Source organism: Phalacrocorax aristotelis, chromosome 12 (genome assembly GCF_949628215.1).
Source record: "Phalacrocorax aristotelis chromosome 12, bGulAri2.1, whole genome shotgun sequence".
Lineage (NCBI taxonomy): Eukaryota > Metazoa > Chordata > Aves > Suliformes > Phalacrocoracidae > Phalacrocorax > Phalacrocorax aristotelis.
The window spans coordinates 18,055,251-18,072,183 of NC_134287.1; the positions used below are offsets into that span (position 1 = coordinate 18,055,251).

Sequence of the window (16,933 nt, forward strand, 5' to 3'; positions counted from 1 at the left end):
TCATGGATTTAATGCTTAATATCAGTTAAAATGGAAAAAGACTAAAGAGCAATTAGAGAAGGATTTGAAAACAAAACAAAAAAAAAACCAAAAAATAATCATTCAACTGCATAATGCCCTGGCGCATCTGACTACTGAGGCTTGTTGCAGCTGCTATACCAAGATGACATGGAACAGCTCGGCAAGGACAAACACAAAGATGGCTATGAATGACGCCGACACAACCACAGCCCAGAACAACCCCCTACCTCTCTGTGTACCAAAACTTCGGAAACCACCCTGAGCAGTTCAGATTTTCCCTGTGCCCTTCTTCCATGAACACTCTCGCTTTGGCAGCAACATGGTACCAGGCTGCACTGGTTTTTGGTTAAGACTCTTCCATGCAGTTCTCCTATGCCAAACCATCATAACCGTACCTCTCCAAACAAGGTAACACTGGCACACGTGAAGTGGTAAATGGCAAATGTTTAAATGTAGCTTCTAAAACAAAAGGATTAATAAAAAAATCCCAAACAGTTCTCTCTACGTTATCCTGCTTACTGCTAGAAAATTGCCTAGTTTTTTGCTACTACAGAGTATATAATTTTTTAAGCTATTCATCTTTTGTGCCAGAGCCCATAGCCAAAACTGAAACTAACAGAATAATCAAATGAGGAAATAAAAGTGACAGGAAGAGTTTGGGTGTTCATACTATTTGCAGCTTATAACAATATTAAAAATTGAAAAAAATTACAAATTGAAGTCATGTAAGGTTTAAATCTGATTTTAAATTATTTTTGTTCAAAAGAGTAAACAGACTACATACTACTAGATTTGCTTGTGGCAACTGTTTCAGAATAAAGAATTTCAAGAATCCCTTGGCCTCTGATATACAACCCGTTTATTTAACTTCATCTAATTGAAGACATCTGTAGTGGTGCCACACAAAATTTAATTCAAGCTTCGAAATGTCAATAAAAAGTGTCTGTAAGAAACAATACTGGGATAAACCTGGCAGGGAAGCGTGCATCAACATCTACGTAGCCACACAAAATTAAGAATATAATGGCAGTCTGCTGCCTGACTTGATGAGGTGATAAAAGCCCTTTTCCTATAAAGTCTAATGAGCTCTATTACTCTTCAGCTTTCAGGAATGTAAAGGCCAGTGGACTCAACAGAGAGCAGCAACAAACTCTCCACACATGGATTCATTCAAACTGTGACATATCAAATTACTAGGATAATTACTATAACCTGACAATTTCATTACAGTCATGCGGTACTTAACTCTTTAAGACTAACAAGAAAGACAGTGCAGCAGTTTGCTTACTTGAAACGAAGCAGAAGCATCTCTCCTAAATTTTTAACTCAGACTGCAGTCAAATACCAGTTCAGTAAGTTATTAAATAATACTTTTTTTTTCTTTCATAGAAATAAATTGAGAACAGAAAAGACACAACACTTTCTGCTACTGTTTCTTAATGCCGCGATATGAAATTCAGTGGTAGCTATTATCCAGCAAAGGGGTCCTCAGACTCCTTTGAAAAGACAATGCTATCTTCCTTACAGTAAGTGATGATACAAATACTGTGACGCCCATCTCCACCAGCTATACCATAATGGTTTGCTGTCTACAGAGAGTGAAGAGGAAAGAATACCATTCATTTCAGAACTTGCGTCTAGAACAAATACATACCTCCAGAGGAGAATCACAGAGGAATCGTGTGAACTGCATCGAGGTAAATTCATCAGAAATATGTGCCCAGGAAGACAGTCAAAATATGCAAAGCAGAAAAACATGAAAAATATTATCAATGCTCCAGGATACATTAATAGTCAGACAAATACACTCTTTCAAAACCATATATTTGAAAAACATCAGATTTTAAGAGTTACAACCAAATTTCCACAAACCATCTCCCACTTTCTATTTTGTTTAGAAGTACGAATAGATATAAAAATTAACCATCCAAAGTACTTCCTTTCTATAAAATAGAAGACTTTTAAAAAATGCGATGCAAGAGAATTATCACATGTAACACAGGTCTGTTTCTGGTGTCTTGAATTCTAAATTACACATCACCCTTCTCTGTGACTGCCTGAAAAAGGGGAGTCTTTTCCCACTGTTCCATTGGTACCTGCCCTGCCACTAAAGCAAGGGGGTTAGGGCCCTCATATCTCGTAATATAAATTGGTTAAGTCTATTTGCATTCAAAATCATAAGCAAGCCTGGTTTAAGTCTAAATAAGAGGAAGAAGGGGAAAAAAACATCAACTTCCTGATAGTGCAAGCATTTTCAAAACTCAATTCTTTACTCAATTCAAAATGATGTGCTGCAGATAATCAGTCAAAAAGGCAAGGTTTTAATGGTCTGGAGCTTGTTCAAGATTCTAAGAGTAATAAAATGTAATTTTTATTTATTTACCATCATTTATTTACTTGATAGGAGTACTTCCTTATTGGTGGATTCCACATTAAACATGTAGAAGTTCTGGTATGTATGTAACCCCAAAACACTCCTTTGTTAAAAACCTAGTATGTGTTACACAGTTTAATTTCCCCTCTTGTAATAGCTGGGTGATTTAATAAGTCAGCGGTTCGCAAACTGAAAAATAGTAGTAAATAGGAATTTCTCATTAAAAGTTTGATAAAAAGAATCTATATAGACACCTACAAAAACCTGACTGTTGTCAAGATTTTGTTGTCAAGAATTCTATGAATTTCTGAGATTAATTAAAGAAGATTATTCTATTCAAAGTGGAATACAAAAAAAATGGGGTGATTACTTGTTTTTTCCCCTGGGAAGGGGAGGAGAGGAAGGAGGGCAACAACAAAAAGTGTCAATATTGTAATTGCTGACTTAGGACAGAGTTCTATATACACCCTAAGTAATTAAAACTTTCTCTTCAGAAGGTGCTATAATGCAGATTTTAGAAAGAGAAGCACAGCCTCTGGTAGATATATCTATCAATCTGCAAACATTAACTGGACCATTCTCATTGTAGCTCAAAGTGAACACAACCATAGCCTTCTGTAAGCCTGTGTCTCTAACAAAGTGCATCTGTTGATGTTAAAAGAATCAAGACTTTACAGAAGTCATATTTCAGACTTTCCCCCATCTCAAACACACAGCAGTAGGTGATCTACGGATGGATGGTAAACCTTTGGACACACTTTATAGAAGAACACTGAATTTCAGTAAGGTGCTGCTGAAGACAGGGGATTGGGCATTTCCCATATTTAACCATTATTTCAGATCTAGTCTCCACCATTCTAAATTGCTCAGTGTTTGGAAAAACAAATGACTGCAAAATCTTAATTAAGTTCTAGGATTTTTATTTATTTGCTGGATAGGGAGGGAGAACAAGAGGAAAAAACCATGATACTAAAAGAGAAAAAAAAGTAATTCAAAATTTGAATTACTGGGTTATGTTCCCATAAAAAAAAAAAGAGAGTTACAAATTCCTACACTGTGAGTGCACCAGTCCTTAGAGCCAGTGATTTTAAAACGTGCAGGCTTCAGAAAAACTAAAACATGTGTTATTAATTTTCATGTCAGAAGACCCCCAATAGTTCTTAATCTGTAACTTTAGCTTCATAGTGCAAGTTAAACCCTATGGGTGAGAAAACTGAGCCAACAACACTTTTCAAATAGTTTTATCCATTCTCCAGGCTCTGCTTTACAATCCCTCGGCTTTGGGGGTACAGGAGGACTTTTTAGGCATACCTGAGCACAACTGCTGCTTGCTAGGGAGTATATTCTGTTACATCTACACTGCTGGCTAGGAAAAAAACTCTTAACTGCTTTTGAATTTGTATCACAGTATTATGGGGCAAAAAAACATTGCAAGACTTACTACATATTATTTCACCTGTTGATACTTGCTAAAGTTCTCAGCTTAGAGAATTTTCTTAATCAAGTCTAAAGTAAGATTTGGTTTCTAAATTAACAAACTCATTTAATACTGCAAGATTATTATGCACACAATTCAAAAATTATTCAACAAACCAAGAAAGAAATACAGTCAAAAGCTGGTGCTGCATGTAAAATAACTCAATCTGTCACACAAGCACAATTAAAATTCCTTTCAAAGTCATGCTTTTCTAATTTTAATTTCGAACTGAATTACATAAACTTTAGTCTTTTAAAAACTATATTATATATAGTTTTTCATATATATATATATGAAATACACAACATTCATTCTTTGGTGCAAATGAATGTCAACTGCCAGAAAGAAACAACAGGAAATAAGTTCAAATAACACTAAGAGAGGAACACATCACTGAGAATTAAATCAAAAGGGGGAAAAAGGCAGAAAAATAAAAGGAAGGTTGAATTCAACCCAAAGCTACTTGCTTGAGTAAAATCGCATGCAGAGCTTTAAAATGCTGTAATAAAACTAGAATGTTACCACCTGCTTCCTTTTACAAGTGGGGGAAGACATTCAGATGCTTTGGATGCTAAACAGGAACAGGTTTTACCCCATAGCGCAAGGGTTGCTGATGTCACAAAATGATGTCATAGCCCTCTCAGGAAAAAAACAGCTTTGAATTGTCATCACTGGCAACTGTATACTTATCTGAGATCTTCAGTGAGAAGATATCACAGAAGGCCGTTCATTTATAGTTTTCCCTTTGACAGTATTAGAGTTTGCTCATATTTGCAATTCACTAAGTACGTCCCCTTTTCCTTTGAGTAAAGGAGGGGTGAGGAACGGAGATGGGATTTGGGCCTTTTTTTTAAAATCTAATCTTTGAAAAGAATTCAAATAAACCAAGGTATTGGTTGCTTTTTGGTTTTGTTTTTCATAAAGGTGCCAGGCTCATAATAAAATAAAAAATAATGTTATGAGTTCCCATACAGAAGACAAGTCATACAACCTACAGTTCCAGTGTATCATCTTCACGTCTATCAAGCAAGTTTATTACCTCTTCCCTCCTCTGTTTCGAAGATCAACATAATGAATGCTCCCCCATCTTTGGAACTAAAAGTGGCCAAACGAATCCTGGTGTACCCACTAACAGAAATGAGCCACAAAAAGGTGGCATTCTTTCTAGAGGACTCCTGGCATCTTCCCTATATATTAATTTTATAAAGAGTTTTTTCTCCTCAAGTAGGGCAATCGTTAGGTATCTTATATATGCAGGGAAACAAAGGCTAGGATCCTTGTAGATCCTTGTAGCGAGGAGAGAGGTTTTTTGGGTTTTGCTTCTCTAGAAGCTCCTTTCCAAGCCAGCTCCTCTTGGCTTAATGCAAACCCTGCATGAGTGTACAGGACATCCTGCCACCACCAAAGAAAGGAGCAATGTACCCCTTTTGAGCTTCATCACTTTCAAGACATTGGCACTTCTTACAGGTTCAGAAGAAACAGGTTTTTGCTCTCAAACATTAATTCTTCCTTGTTCATCAACAAAAACTGTTTCTAAGGCAGTTTAATTTTTAAAGGTCTGTAGTCCTAGGCACATGTTGTCCTAGGGAATGTGTTAGGATTTATTTCATGCATTGGGCTGCCATATTTTAATTGAAATAATCTTCTTTAGCCAAAACAGACTAGAATCAATATTAACCATAAAGTGTGGAGTGAAAAAAGTAAATAACAACTTTCAGTAAGTCTAGACGAAGCTATTAAATGACACCTCCCCCACAAAACCCAATAAAAAGAAACTATCTGGGAAAACAGATTGAACCTAAGCTGAAAAATGACCAAAATTCTCTAACTTTCTGTAAAAATAGGGAAAATGGAACAAAAATGGAGCAAAAATGTACAAGGAAGGATGGTGCCAATCTACCCTGCTACCCTTGAAGTGGGCAATATACTACAGCTAAGTTAGCAGAGGAATCAAAGACTTAGTCCGGGGCTGGCTCTATTTAGCGTTTTCAACAGCGACTTACAAAAGTACAGGAATAATAACAAAATACAGTGTCAGAGATATCCACAGACTCAAAGGTGAAAAAACGCCTTCAAAACATAGTACATAAGGAAAGAGAGGATTTAAAGTTTAAATGCATGTCTTAAATGTAGTTTTCAGTACAAGAGTCAGGCTAATGAAATAGAAATAAATTGCTTATTGAACAGAATGTACATTTCAGGATTACAATTCCAATTCCCTTATGAAGTGACAAAAGTCACTGTGGCTTTGCCTGCTCAGAAGAAACTCTCAAAATAATGGAGACCTGTTGATCTTACAGTAAAGAGGTATTTTTATTTTATATGGATTTATATAGAAAATACTGTCAAAATCAGGAAAAACATTGTAAAATGTTATTCAAAAAGAATCTGAACTGAAACAATATTACTATGGACAAGCTGGTTAATCGTCTGGACACATAAATTCTTAGCTTCCTATGGATATTTCAAGAATAAAATCCGTAAATGCACAGCACAACAGTCACAAGGGCCACTCAAGTAAACAGTAGGAATTACGCTGATACAGAAGCACTAGTCCTAAGTCTTTAAGTGAGCGTTATCAGAGATCTGAAACGCAAGCTCATTGCAGTGAGAAATTCTGCTGCAGCAGCATCTGACCCCAGAGAGCCAACCATCAGATTAGCGCTGCCATCAACCAAAACGATAAAAGAACTCATTCAGGAGCACTGCACAAACATATGACTGCCAAGGAAAGCTACAGAAGGTTAAAAATAACCACAAAGGCTATTGGTTCTTAGGCGTTCTCTCACTAGAAAATAAAAAAAGAAAGAGGAAACTAGGTTAGAAAGACCTAAAAGTTTGCAACTGGCTCCTGATAGCTTTCAAACTGATCGGACTGTGCTCCTTGGCATTTCCCAGGCTACTCACTCAGTTTTCTATATTAGTTCAAGTGGATTTCTGGGAGGTGATTAAAAAAAACTGGGAAAGAAAAAAAACCAGTATACCTATTTCAGTAATTTTTTGCACCTTTTCAAACAGTCTATCTTTTGTGTGTTGTGAAATTCTTTTCTTCCAAGACAAATATTTAGCTAAGCACAAAGCAAAGAGAGTGTCTTTGCAGAGGGAACAGACACACATACTATTTTTTCTACAAGTTTGTCATTATAAAACAGTCATGAAAACTTAAATAAAACATTTACTTCAGAAGGTCTAAACAGCAATAAACTGTTCACTCTTGCTCTTTCTGGAAACTACTGTAGCATTTTAATGATCTTTTATGGAAATGTTTTCTAACTTGTGCAGCTGCCACATAGCTTGGTTCAGTTACGCTTCAGATGTGTTTCTTTAAGACAAAGACTACTGCAAAAAGACTTAAAGCCTAAAAAAAAAAAAAAAATCACATTAATGGACCAGGTGTATTTTATCAGTGTTTTAAACCACCCAGATGAATCATTAAGTTCACTAGAGAAGAGGTGGGGAAAAAAATGTTTAATTTCAAATTTTTACATGACAATATGTTACATGTAAAACTCAGTTCAGAATGATAGGCACTAATTTTTTTTTAGCACTAACTGAATACAGCTAAAGAACTAATCTAGCTGAGAGCTCTGAGAGAGAGATGTGTGCATGCGTGCATCTATAAAATATGCAGACAGCTTCTATAATTGGCTTCAAGAAGCATTTTAAAAAACAGACAACATTGGGTCAGAAACGCAATGCCTCTGGTGAGATGACACTTCATTAAGAAGAACTGCTAGAGATATCCCCTGTTCTATCCAAATTAGCCATTCATTACATCACTGGGATCAAAACATTTCCTTCATGGGACGAAAGGGCCAAGAAGAAATGTTTTCACTGTATTCATTTCATTTAAAATCTTTGCCTCCAGAGCTACAAAGTTCCACACCTATATCTATCATTTAAATACCAAGAAATATATTTTGACACTTCATATAAAACACGAAAGACATGCAGGTGGCAAAATTTTCTGAAACATTTGCATATCTATTTCCACATACTTTGTTAAGGATCCTGAGGCTGGGGCAGAGTTGGGTCCTCGCACCTTCCAGGTCATTTGTATTCTGCAAAGCCCTCCCTGCATTTCTTACACAGAAACACAGGTATTTTGGTTGTTGAGCAAGAGTTAAAACAGTTGCAGATCTGGTTTATCTTCTGCTTTGTGAAGAGCAATCCATATCTATTACTAAGCTTCCTTAAATCCAATGTTCTCATCTGAAGAGCCAGCGTATGTCCTCAGACCCAGTTCCTGTTTCTATCTCATTTCTTTCTATCATGTTTCTACCTACTGTAATTCTACAAAGCTAAGGCATAAAACACTACCTGATCACTCTCATAGCCTTGTCTACTTCTTGAGGTAAAACCAGAAAAACAGAGAGCAGTCCTTCTGTAGAGAAAGCTACTTCCACTAGCACTTGATTCAATTATCAAAATATTTCTGCCTCTTGGGATTATAGAAGACACATGAAAAGTTCACCTTTCTGCCTTATTCTCAGATCATCCTTCTGTACACACTAACCTAAACATTTTCTCCCAGAAAGAAAACCAAATGCTATTAAAAGTTACTACAAAAAAACCCCAACAGGTTCCAAAACCATATTTATCCATTTCTTCGTGCATGAATTATTATGACAAAGCTACATTATAATTTATTGTATTTCTTATGACAAACGAATAAAAAAAAGGTGGACAAACCTCCATTCACACAGCTTGTTTGCATAATTATGGTACTCTTGAACTGCTGATCAGCTCCACAATTTGTGTTCCCACTGATCTTTCACTGATAATACAGGGAAACAACACCTGTTCAGTGAAAGGATGCTCAGCCTAGTATCGCCTCTCTGTTCATTACAGAAGTCTCCCATTTGTAGTTTTTTTAAGCTTTCGTTATTTCAATTTTTTTCATTATAGCTTGACTTATTTCACAAAATAAAAATAACCACTACCCAAGCAGAACAAAACCCCAGGCAAGTGTCTTGTAGACATGTGAAATAAATCCTTGCAATTGTTTCCATTAGTGTTTTTTGTATGGAATGGACACAGATCCTCATACTAAACATGATGACAGTCTTCCACTACTTTAGTAAAAAAACACAATCCAAAAAAACCCACACCCACCCCCCACAAAAACCCCCCGAAACCTAGAGAATAATAGCTTTAATATATTGGGAACGGTACATGGCAACTACTACCTTGGACCCGAGATAAAGGTCCATATACAGCACTACCGTAAAGGGCCAGAAGACATGCATAGAAAGTGACAAACACTAAAACAGATTCTTCCTGTGCACATTTTCACGGCTTCCAAAAATTAGCAGTCCAGGGACTTGGCTAATTCAAGACTGGCCTTGGATAAACTTCTCCAACAGGCACTGATACACCTATTTTTCATAATTGTATCTTACCTCATTCAGAAGTAATTTATACTTTGCCACTTAATAATCTGTTGAGGTTCCCCCTAATTCTTCTGATTTTTTCCAACAACTCTTTTGAAGATAAGAGTACGTAGATGACTAACCAGTGGATGACTGTGCATTTACATAGCAGCTTAATAAGGTTTTGTGTTCCCACAGAGAAAAACTGAAAAATCAGTTCTTCCACAGTAGTATTTAAAAGCAAGTATTATGAAGCAACCTTTAATTAGAAAATTATTTGCTATGTTTTTCCTCAGGACACCAATTCAATTCAGTAAAAACATGCTGACACAAATACTCTTAGGTGCCAACAACTTTGTGTAACTTCAGTAGTGGAGTGCACTCCGAAGCACAGAGACAACCAGGTCATTTTTGAAGCAAAACCCTGTAGCAACTGGCCAAAGGTTTTGAGAGGGTTGAGAAGATTTCCAAGGGAAGTTCAAGTTATACCAGACAAACTAAAAGAAAAGGGGATAATAAACAGTTTAAAAGCCTGTGCAGAAAACAGTTGTAGCTTTTATGTCAAGATAAAAACAGATTTGAAAAATTTTCACTTGCAACCTAAACTGGTTTTAATTCCAGGAGCAAATGAATACTCGAAACTGTCCCTAGAATATCAGCTTCTTTTGCAGATAGCAAATATACTTCTACCTCACCAAATCCTCTACCTGCCAGTGTGAGTGGCACTGAAGATGTGATGACAATTCCATAGAAAAGGCAAGTTTCACCACCACAGGGGTAACACCAGCTCTGGGACTTGGAAAAAGTTTATTCCACTATGAAATTTCTACTTTGCTTTTTATTGGAACAACAGCAGTTACTGCCTCAATCAGGAATTGGTACTGCATCCCCAAATTCATCATGGGACTCTCCCCAGCAAAATCTCTTACTAAATTCTTTTTAATGTACACCCACTATTATTAGAGATGGAGAAGAAGGGGAGGAGAAAGTAAAGAGAAAGAGGCAAAATTCAAAAAAACTCCACTGTCTTGAAAGGCACTATAACACCAGTTATCACTGGTCTCAAAGCGGCACTAACCAGAGAGTGTCTAGAATTTCAAAGAAATCTTTAGTGTCAAGTATTCAATGGACTCTCCATCCTGCAAACTATCTATTCCCCCTTCCCACATAAAATCATAATGAAAAGACATATAGACATCACATCGGCGCAAAAAGAAGGCCGCCCTTCACATTCATTGAGCAATAATCGGCTTCATGGTTCACATACCTTTTGTTAATATTGTGAACTGTTCTATAACTTTCTGCAGTAGTGTTATTTTCAAATAATCACCAAAATTCTAAATCTATTCCTAAAATGGCCTTTTAATATAATAAGGCTAATATTAAACTAGTCTAGCAGCTAATTTAGGCAGACAGTATATTGTAATGCCAATAATCTAAGAATATATTCCAAAAAGAAGTCGTTAACATGTCCCATAAAAATTTTTGTTGGATTCTGGATTTAAATATAGGCAGGTTTTTGAATATGAAGTGCTCAGCCAAATATAAAATTAAATACTTTTCCTAAACTAGAAACCTTCCAAACACAAAAGCGTGCAGGACTCTCCCTGAAAAGGAGGTTCAACTACCATACACAGATATATTAGCCTATACAGATTAAAAGCTAAATTTAATTTTTAGAGCAAAAAAATTCCTGGATGGTTGCCAGTTCAAAGCCCAAAGCAGACTTGCTACTACCCTGATAAAAATCCCTGTGTATTGGACAGAATTTCATTCTACCTTTACTTAAAGAACCGCTTGGCTCCATAATGTCTGTATGATATATTCAAAGGTCTGAAAGACAGGAAGAAGAAAAAGGCTGAGGTCTTTCAACTAGTGTTTCCCGCCCTCCCTCTCAATAACTTGGATCAGTTTTACCCTACTTGGTATCTTCTGTTCTTAAAAGTGATTCAGACATTCTCCTGCCACTCCTCCCACACAAATTCAGGGTTGGGTTTTTTTTTGTTTTGGTTAGGTTTGTTTTTTTTTTAAAAAAAGGCTTCTAATCTACATCAAAATACATTTTGTGTAAAGTATTCTTCAGTTTACTTCCTGCAGGGATCAAATAAAAAATGCATTCGATTGAAGTGACAGAACTTCAGTGGCTAATAACTCTGAATAGAAAGATCTTCTTAGCCAGATAGCCACGTGAGCACACAAGATAAGTTACTAGTGCCAAAGGAGGGCCTAAATTAATAGCCATCAGCATCAGACTGAGTTTTGACATTTACTAGAAGTCTAGAAGTTTCAGAGAAGATCCTATGTCTCCTCTGCAATATTACCCTAAACCTGAACGAGCATGATGTGAGAGTGAGTGAATACTTTACACCTTAAGGTGGTTGAATGAGAACTGCCCTTAAAGCATCTTTATAAATTTTCCTCCCCTAGACTCCCTCAGTTAAAAAACGCAGTGCCCTGGGTGATGGAGGCCAGCAAACCCAAGCCTACACTAAACCATGCACTCTGACCCAAACAGAGATCAGAAGAACTGAAAGCAAACTTCTATTCAGAACTGAACTGCCAGCAGCCATCATGATTTTGCTCTTTATTCTTCCTGATATAATGACTGTGTTAAAAAAATCCATTATTTTAAACAAAGAGTAAGTAAATACATTAAGTTTTTACCACCCTCTTTGCAGATTTTCAGAGCAATATACACTATAATCTAATAATATACACTATATCTAAGCATTAGGGCTGAGGTACATTCATCGTAGCATCAAGTCCCTCATCAGGCCAGGTAATGCCTGGTACAAATCTAGTAAATAGCTCAATCTTTCTTGGAATGTTTCCAATTTTTACCTTATTATAATTAACCCAATTTATGTCAGTAATTTTAAAAAGGGCAGAGACTACCACTTATTGTTATGAGTCCTATTATTTTACAAAACAAAAAGTGGAATAAATTTTATGGCTTTCCACAGTAGCATTACAGAGATCTCACAAAAAAGCTCTCCTTACGCTCTTTTGAACTAAAGCCAAAAATGATTACATGGCTTGATTATTCTACCTGGAAAGCAGCCACAGTTCACTAGGTATCGCTTCTGCAAGTATTGCTCTCAAGGTCAGAAATCTCTGACTAGACAGCTGATCAATGCTGAAGTCTTACATTTGCAGTAGATAGAACTGATAGATCTGAGGTAGCAGTTTTATTAATTCTGCTAATGAAAATGTTGTGCCACCTGCCAGAGAAACTGAGAATTGCTGCTTGTTTAGAACCCTACAAGAACCTTTTTTTTTTTACTTATTAGATTAGGATTAGCATCCTGTAAACACCATTTTAAAAGCAGGCTTTATTCATATGCAATGTACTCTCACTGAATCTTGGACAATCAGCTGGTGGGAATATTTTTGGACTATTTCTACTGCAAAGGTGAGTTCTATTTGAGAGGTATGCTTAGCAATGAAATGTGAATAAAACTAACATTTTTAAAACCTTCCCCTGTTAAACTAAGCAAGACAACAGAAAATGAAGGAGAAATGCAGAAAAGGTAGCAAACAGCTTTAAAGCAGAAGATGCTTTTGCCATCAAAAGAGCACTTCCATATCATTATCCCATTTCCAGTGGAAACTTCAGTCCCAGTCCTCTTTACAAATCACATACAAACAGCAGCTCTACTTAACTCATTACTAACATTAGTTTTTTAGTTACAATGGTGCACAATCCCTCTCTCTTCAGCTCAGTTTCCCCTGAGCAGAAGCTTGCAACAGAAGCTTGGTAAACACCACAATGCTTTCCCTCCTAAATGAAAACTCCGATATTTCAATATTTAGAATCACTCTAAGCGACACTTTCCCATCATTTAACTGTGCATTAAAAAAAAATATTTCATAAAGGTGCATGCAGTGAACTGTACCTCAGTTTCGCCACATTCAGAAGGTGTATCCTTGTGTATAGCCATCTGATACTTGGCAAATAAAGTGGCTGACTGGTTGAAGGATGATTTGAATTGGGGGTCCTCAAAGGAGGCAGGTACTAACCTCACCTTCAGAGCAAGGGAAATAACAAGCATACTATTTTGAGTGCATGTAAACAGATAATATGCTTCTGAAGGTAAGGCTAGTGGAAGATCTCCTCCTATCCACTTCAAAGCCTCTGAAGTCAGTATTCTACATTAAAGCGTGACAACTAATGCTAAGCTTAAACTGACTGTTGATACTTTGATTAAAGACTAAAAGTTGTAGAACAGTTCAAAGCATCAGCTTATTCAACCTATTTTTGACCAAGTTATCTACCAAATCAACCACAAATTTTCTTTTCATTGTACAGTCTCAAGGACTTTTAAAACATACTATTTTCAATGGCACATCGCTCATTGCCCCAGCTTAGCAATTACATATTCTTTCTACATATACTTTTTCTCCAAACGCCTGATTTTTTTTCTTTATAGTATTAGAGAGGTAATGTGTCTGACAGTTAACTATTACACACCGCCTGGTCATTACAAGAAGCAGTAACAATGTGCAATTTAGATCGAGTGCACCGATTACTTCTTGAAGGGCTTAAATTGAAAATGAAGAGATGTATAAAACTTCTGTGAACCTTAAACCAACAATTTGTACATACGATAAATTTTTCAGTCACGTGTTGGCTCTGATCATCCCTGTTCCTCCTTATGGAAACATTCAAACCAAAGCCAGTGAGACTAGTTATTAGGGTAAGTGTCCGGCTGGTTTTAGTTCTTAATGAGATTTGTATTTAAGGCCCACAATATGTATCTCCAAAACCCTTGTCCTCTCCATCTCTTACCCAACAGCATCCCCACGTAACTTCCTTAGCTTTTCTGTCTGCAATTAAGACCAAATATTTGTGGCACTCACAAAGATGTATCAAAAGAGTTTGCACTTTCAGGATGTTGGTTTTATTTGATACAGTGTTTTACAGGCTCCTGAGTGTACAATGGATATAAAATCCATATTTGTTTCTCCTAGAAGCAAGACACATGAAACGGAGGGGAAGCTGAGCTTTGCATAAAATTCATTTTGCCTTCTGACCTGATTTATAGTTGGTTTATCAGGTGGGTCCTTGTGAATAACCATCTGGTAACGTTTATAGACCTCGTAAGACTCCTGAAACGTGGCTTTGAACTGTGAACTTGGTGGAGATGATCTCACCACCCTCACCTTCAGAAGAAGTTGAACACATTTATTATTACAATATCATGCAAAAACTATATACTTATACATATACAAACATCACACCAGAAAGAAATTTTAAATTCCTGCACAAGGGCCCTAACAATTTAATTAATATTAGCCAATAGCTTTCCAACTCTTCAGCTCAATTTAGGCTACTGAAGGCTTTTATATTTACACTGAATAACATACCAGGTTTTCAAACTGCACATTACGATGGCTAAAATGCCTATAAAAGAACTACACAAATAGTTTTCAGGAAATAATACCAACAAATGGCATGCAGATTGCATACCACTGCAAAATGCAGATATTTTAAAGAGGTCTTCTGCACTTTTTAAAATCTTCTCTTGTCGTTTCATACTATACTGAAAAATACTTGCAGGACCCAAACATTTGGAAGACTCATATCTGTGCTTTTTAAACATGAAGTTTTTTGCGATAATCCCAAGGGGATTTCTTTATATTTTTCAAATTGAAAGAGGAAGCTGAAACAATGTTTCCATATTCAATTACAAGCTACTTGTAACAGGAAGTTATCCGTCTTGCCCACCATCACCATTACACATACAAATATAACATATTTTTTTTAAATCTACAAATTCAAAATTGTTCTTAGAAAAAGGATCGCTCCCTACCCAAAGGAATGCTATCACATAAGCAAGAGTGCATTTCTTTTGAGGCATATTTAAGGAAATGTTCATTTCAAAAGACACTTAATTTTCAGGATGCTTCTATTTTCACAGATAGCATTGGTTCTGATCTACAAAAAAACCCAAAACGAACAAACAAAAAAAATTCCACAAAAACAAACCAAAACACATAATTGACAGCCACAGTAAGGAGCAAAGACAATCTGGGAAAACACAGCTGGAACCATCCTCCTTTAAATTCTCCCTCCATCTTCTAAACGAAGATGTGCAGACAAAGCCATCATATTTCTGTTATACAACCCATCAGAAAATCTGGAAGCGTTTCTGAGATGGTCCTATTTCATGGCTTCTTGTCAGTTATTCAGGGTGAATCTTTTAAGTCATCATCACCATCTCTTTGAATAATTACCAAAATAATCTTAAAAATTTATCTTCTAACACCATCGTTGATAATAGTAACTCCAGGAAAATACACATATTCAGACAGTTTCCCAGTTCCAGGAAAAAATGAAAATAAAAATAATTTTTAAAAAAGGGTTTATGGGTTAGAAAGTCCCAAAGTCTTCCAGATGACTGTCTCCCTATTAGTAAAGGATTTAATGGCAACAAGCATATTAAGCAAAATTTTCTACCATCACTTTTACAGCTTCCAAAGGCATCAACACATATCAATGATATTTACAAAGAGCAGCTATCTTCTTATCCATTTAATTTTATGAACAGTTACTGCTTTCTTGTCAAGATGTATTAGCTTAGATAGTTTAAGTATTTATATGCTGCAGAACTAAATATTGAATCTTTCTCATCATTTAACACTCAGTTAATTCAAAGTCTTTCGTTTTCAAGTCACATTGTATGAAATCAATTTAGAAGTTATTTTGGTAACTATACCGGTCTCTGCTACGCCTGACTGCAAGTGCAAGAATACCCTCTTGTGGTTACGGAGAGCTCAGCTGCACCATATACATATCATGTAGTACCACATATATTCCAATATTTAAACTCAAACCATTCCATAAATCACAGATACTAAAAACCTAAGTATTTAAAAAACTCCTTAACTAGACTTTTCCTTAATTTGCCTCCAACAACAGTGAATGAGACATTACCTCTAATTTGTGTGGGGCATCATCGGGTAAAGAGACAAAAACGAAGTCTTCAATGGTTTTAGGTTGGTTTGCTTTAGATTTAGAATTTTGCAAGAGTAAAAGTTGATCTGCTTGAAGTGGAGAGCCTTCAGATGCGCACATCTGGTTCTGAAGGAGTTTCTGAAGTTTTCTTTCCTTACGTATGTCCTTTGCTTTTCGACACGGTGGCTTGCTCAGATCAGCCCCTTTGCCTGCAAGGGCACAAGCAAAGAATAAAACACCATATTTTGCCACAAACAAGTAGTTCTTACATAATCACTGAAAATAAATGGTTAAAAATCACCATTAATTGCAGACTGCAGTCTGAACATAACACATCTTTCCCATTTACAACCACCGACAACGCCTGATGCCAAGCTAAGTTGCAATAATTTTTCCTCTGTTTAATGCAGCACTTTAATATGGAAACACCTTGACCACAACTCCACTCCAGAGCCAAGGATATATTTAAAAATCTGAAAGAAAAAGACTTCCTGCTTACTCTGTCCTTAAATCATTTTGCCACATCCCCCTCTCAGAAACAAGAAAAGCTGCTCTTTAATGTATAGTATGACGGTGTACTACATCCAAACACCTACAGCATCAGCTTGAAATACTGAAAGGAAAAAAAGACACAACCACAGAACCTCTCGGCCAAACTCACAGAGAATTGTTCTACTGCATTAAACCCAGGTGGCTACACAACAGGCTCCTTTAAAAGACACACACAAAAA

At 36.3% G+C, this 16,933-nt stretch overlaps 1 protein-coding gene across 10 annotated transcripts in view; it reads right to left on the reverse strand.

Annotated features, from left to right (window-relative positions):
- Positions 1–16,933, reverse strand: part of ATE1 (arginyltransferase 1) — an 83,956-nt gene that overhangs the window by 57,882 nt on the left and 9,141 nt on the right. For 5 of the 10 annotated variants that reach the window (XR_012662809.1, XM_075107439.1, XM_075107445.1 and 2 more), the window contains exons 6-9: positions 16,182–16,411; positions 14,279–14,407; positions 13,141–13,269; positions 1,676–1,708 (exon numbers count right to left, since the gene is read on the reverse strand). Coding sequence is in view for 9 of the 10 variants with exons in the window: in XM_075107439.1 (XP_074963540.1) it covers positions 1,676–1,708; positions 13,141–13,269; positions 14,279–14,407; positions 16,182–16,411 (521 nt within the window). In the remaining variant the exon portion in view is untranslated. The remainder of the gene's footprint in view (positions 1–1,675; positions 1,709–13,140; positions 13,270–14,278; positions 14,408–16,181; positions 16,412–16,933) is intronic. The other 5 variants (XM_075107444.1, XM_075107447.1, XM_075107442.1 and 2 more) reach the window with 2 other exon arrangements.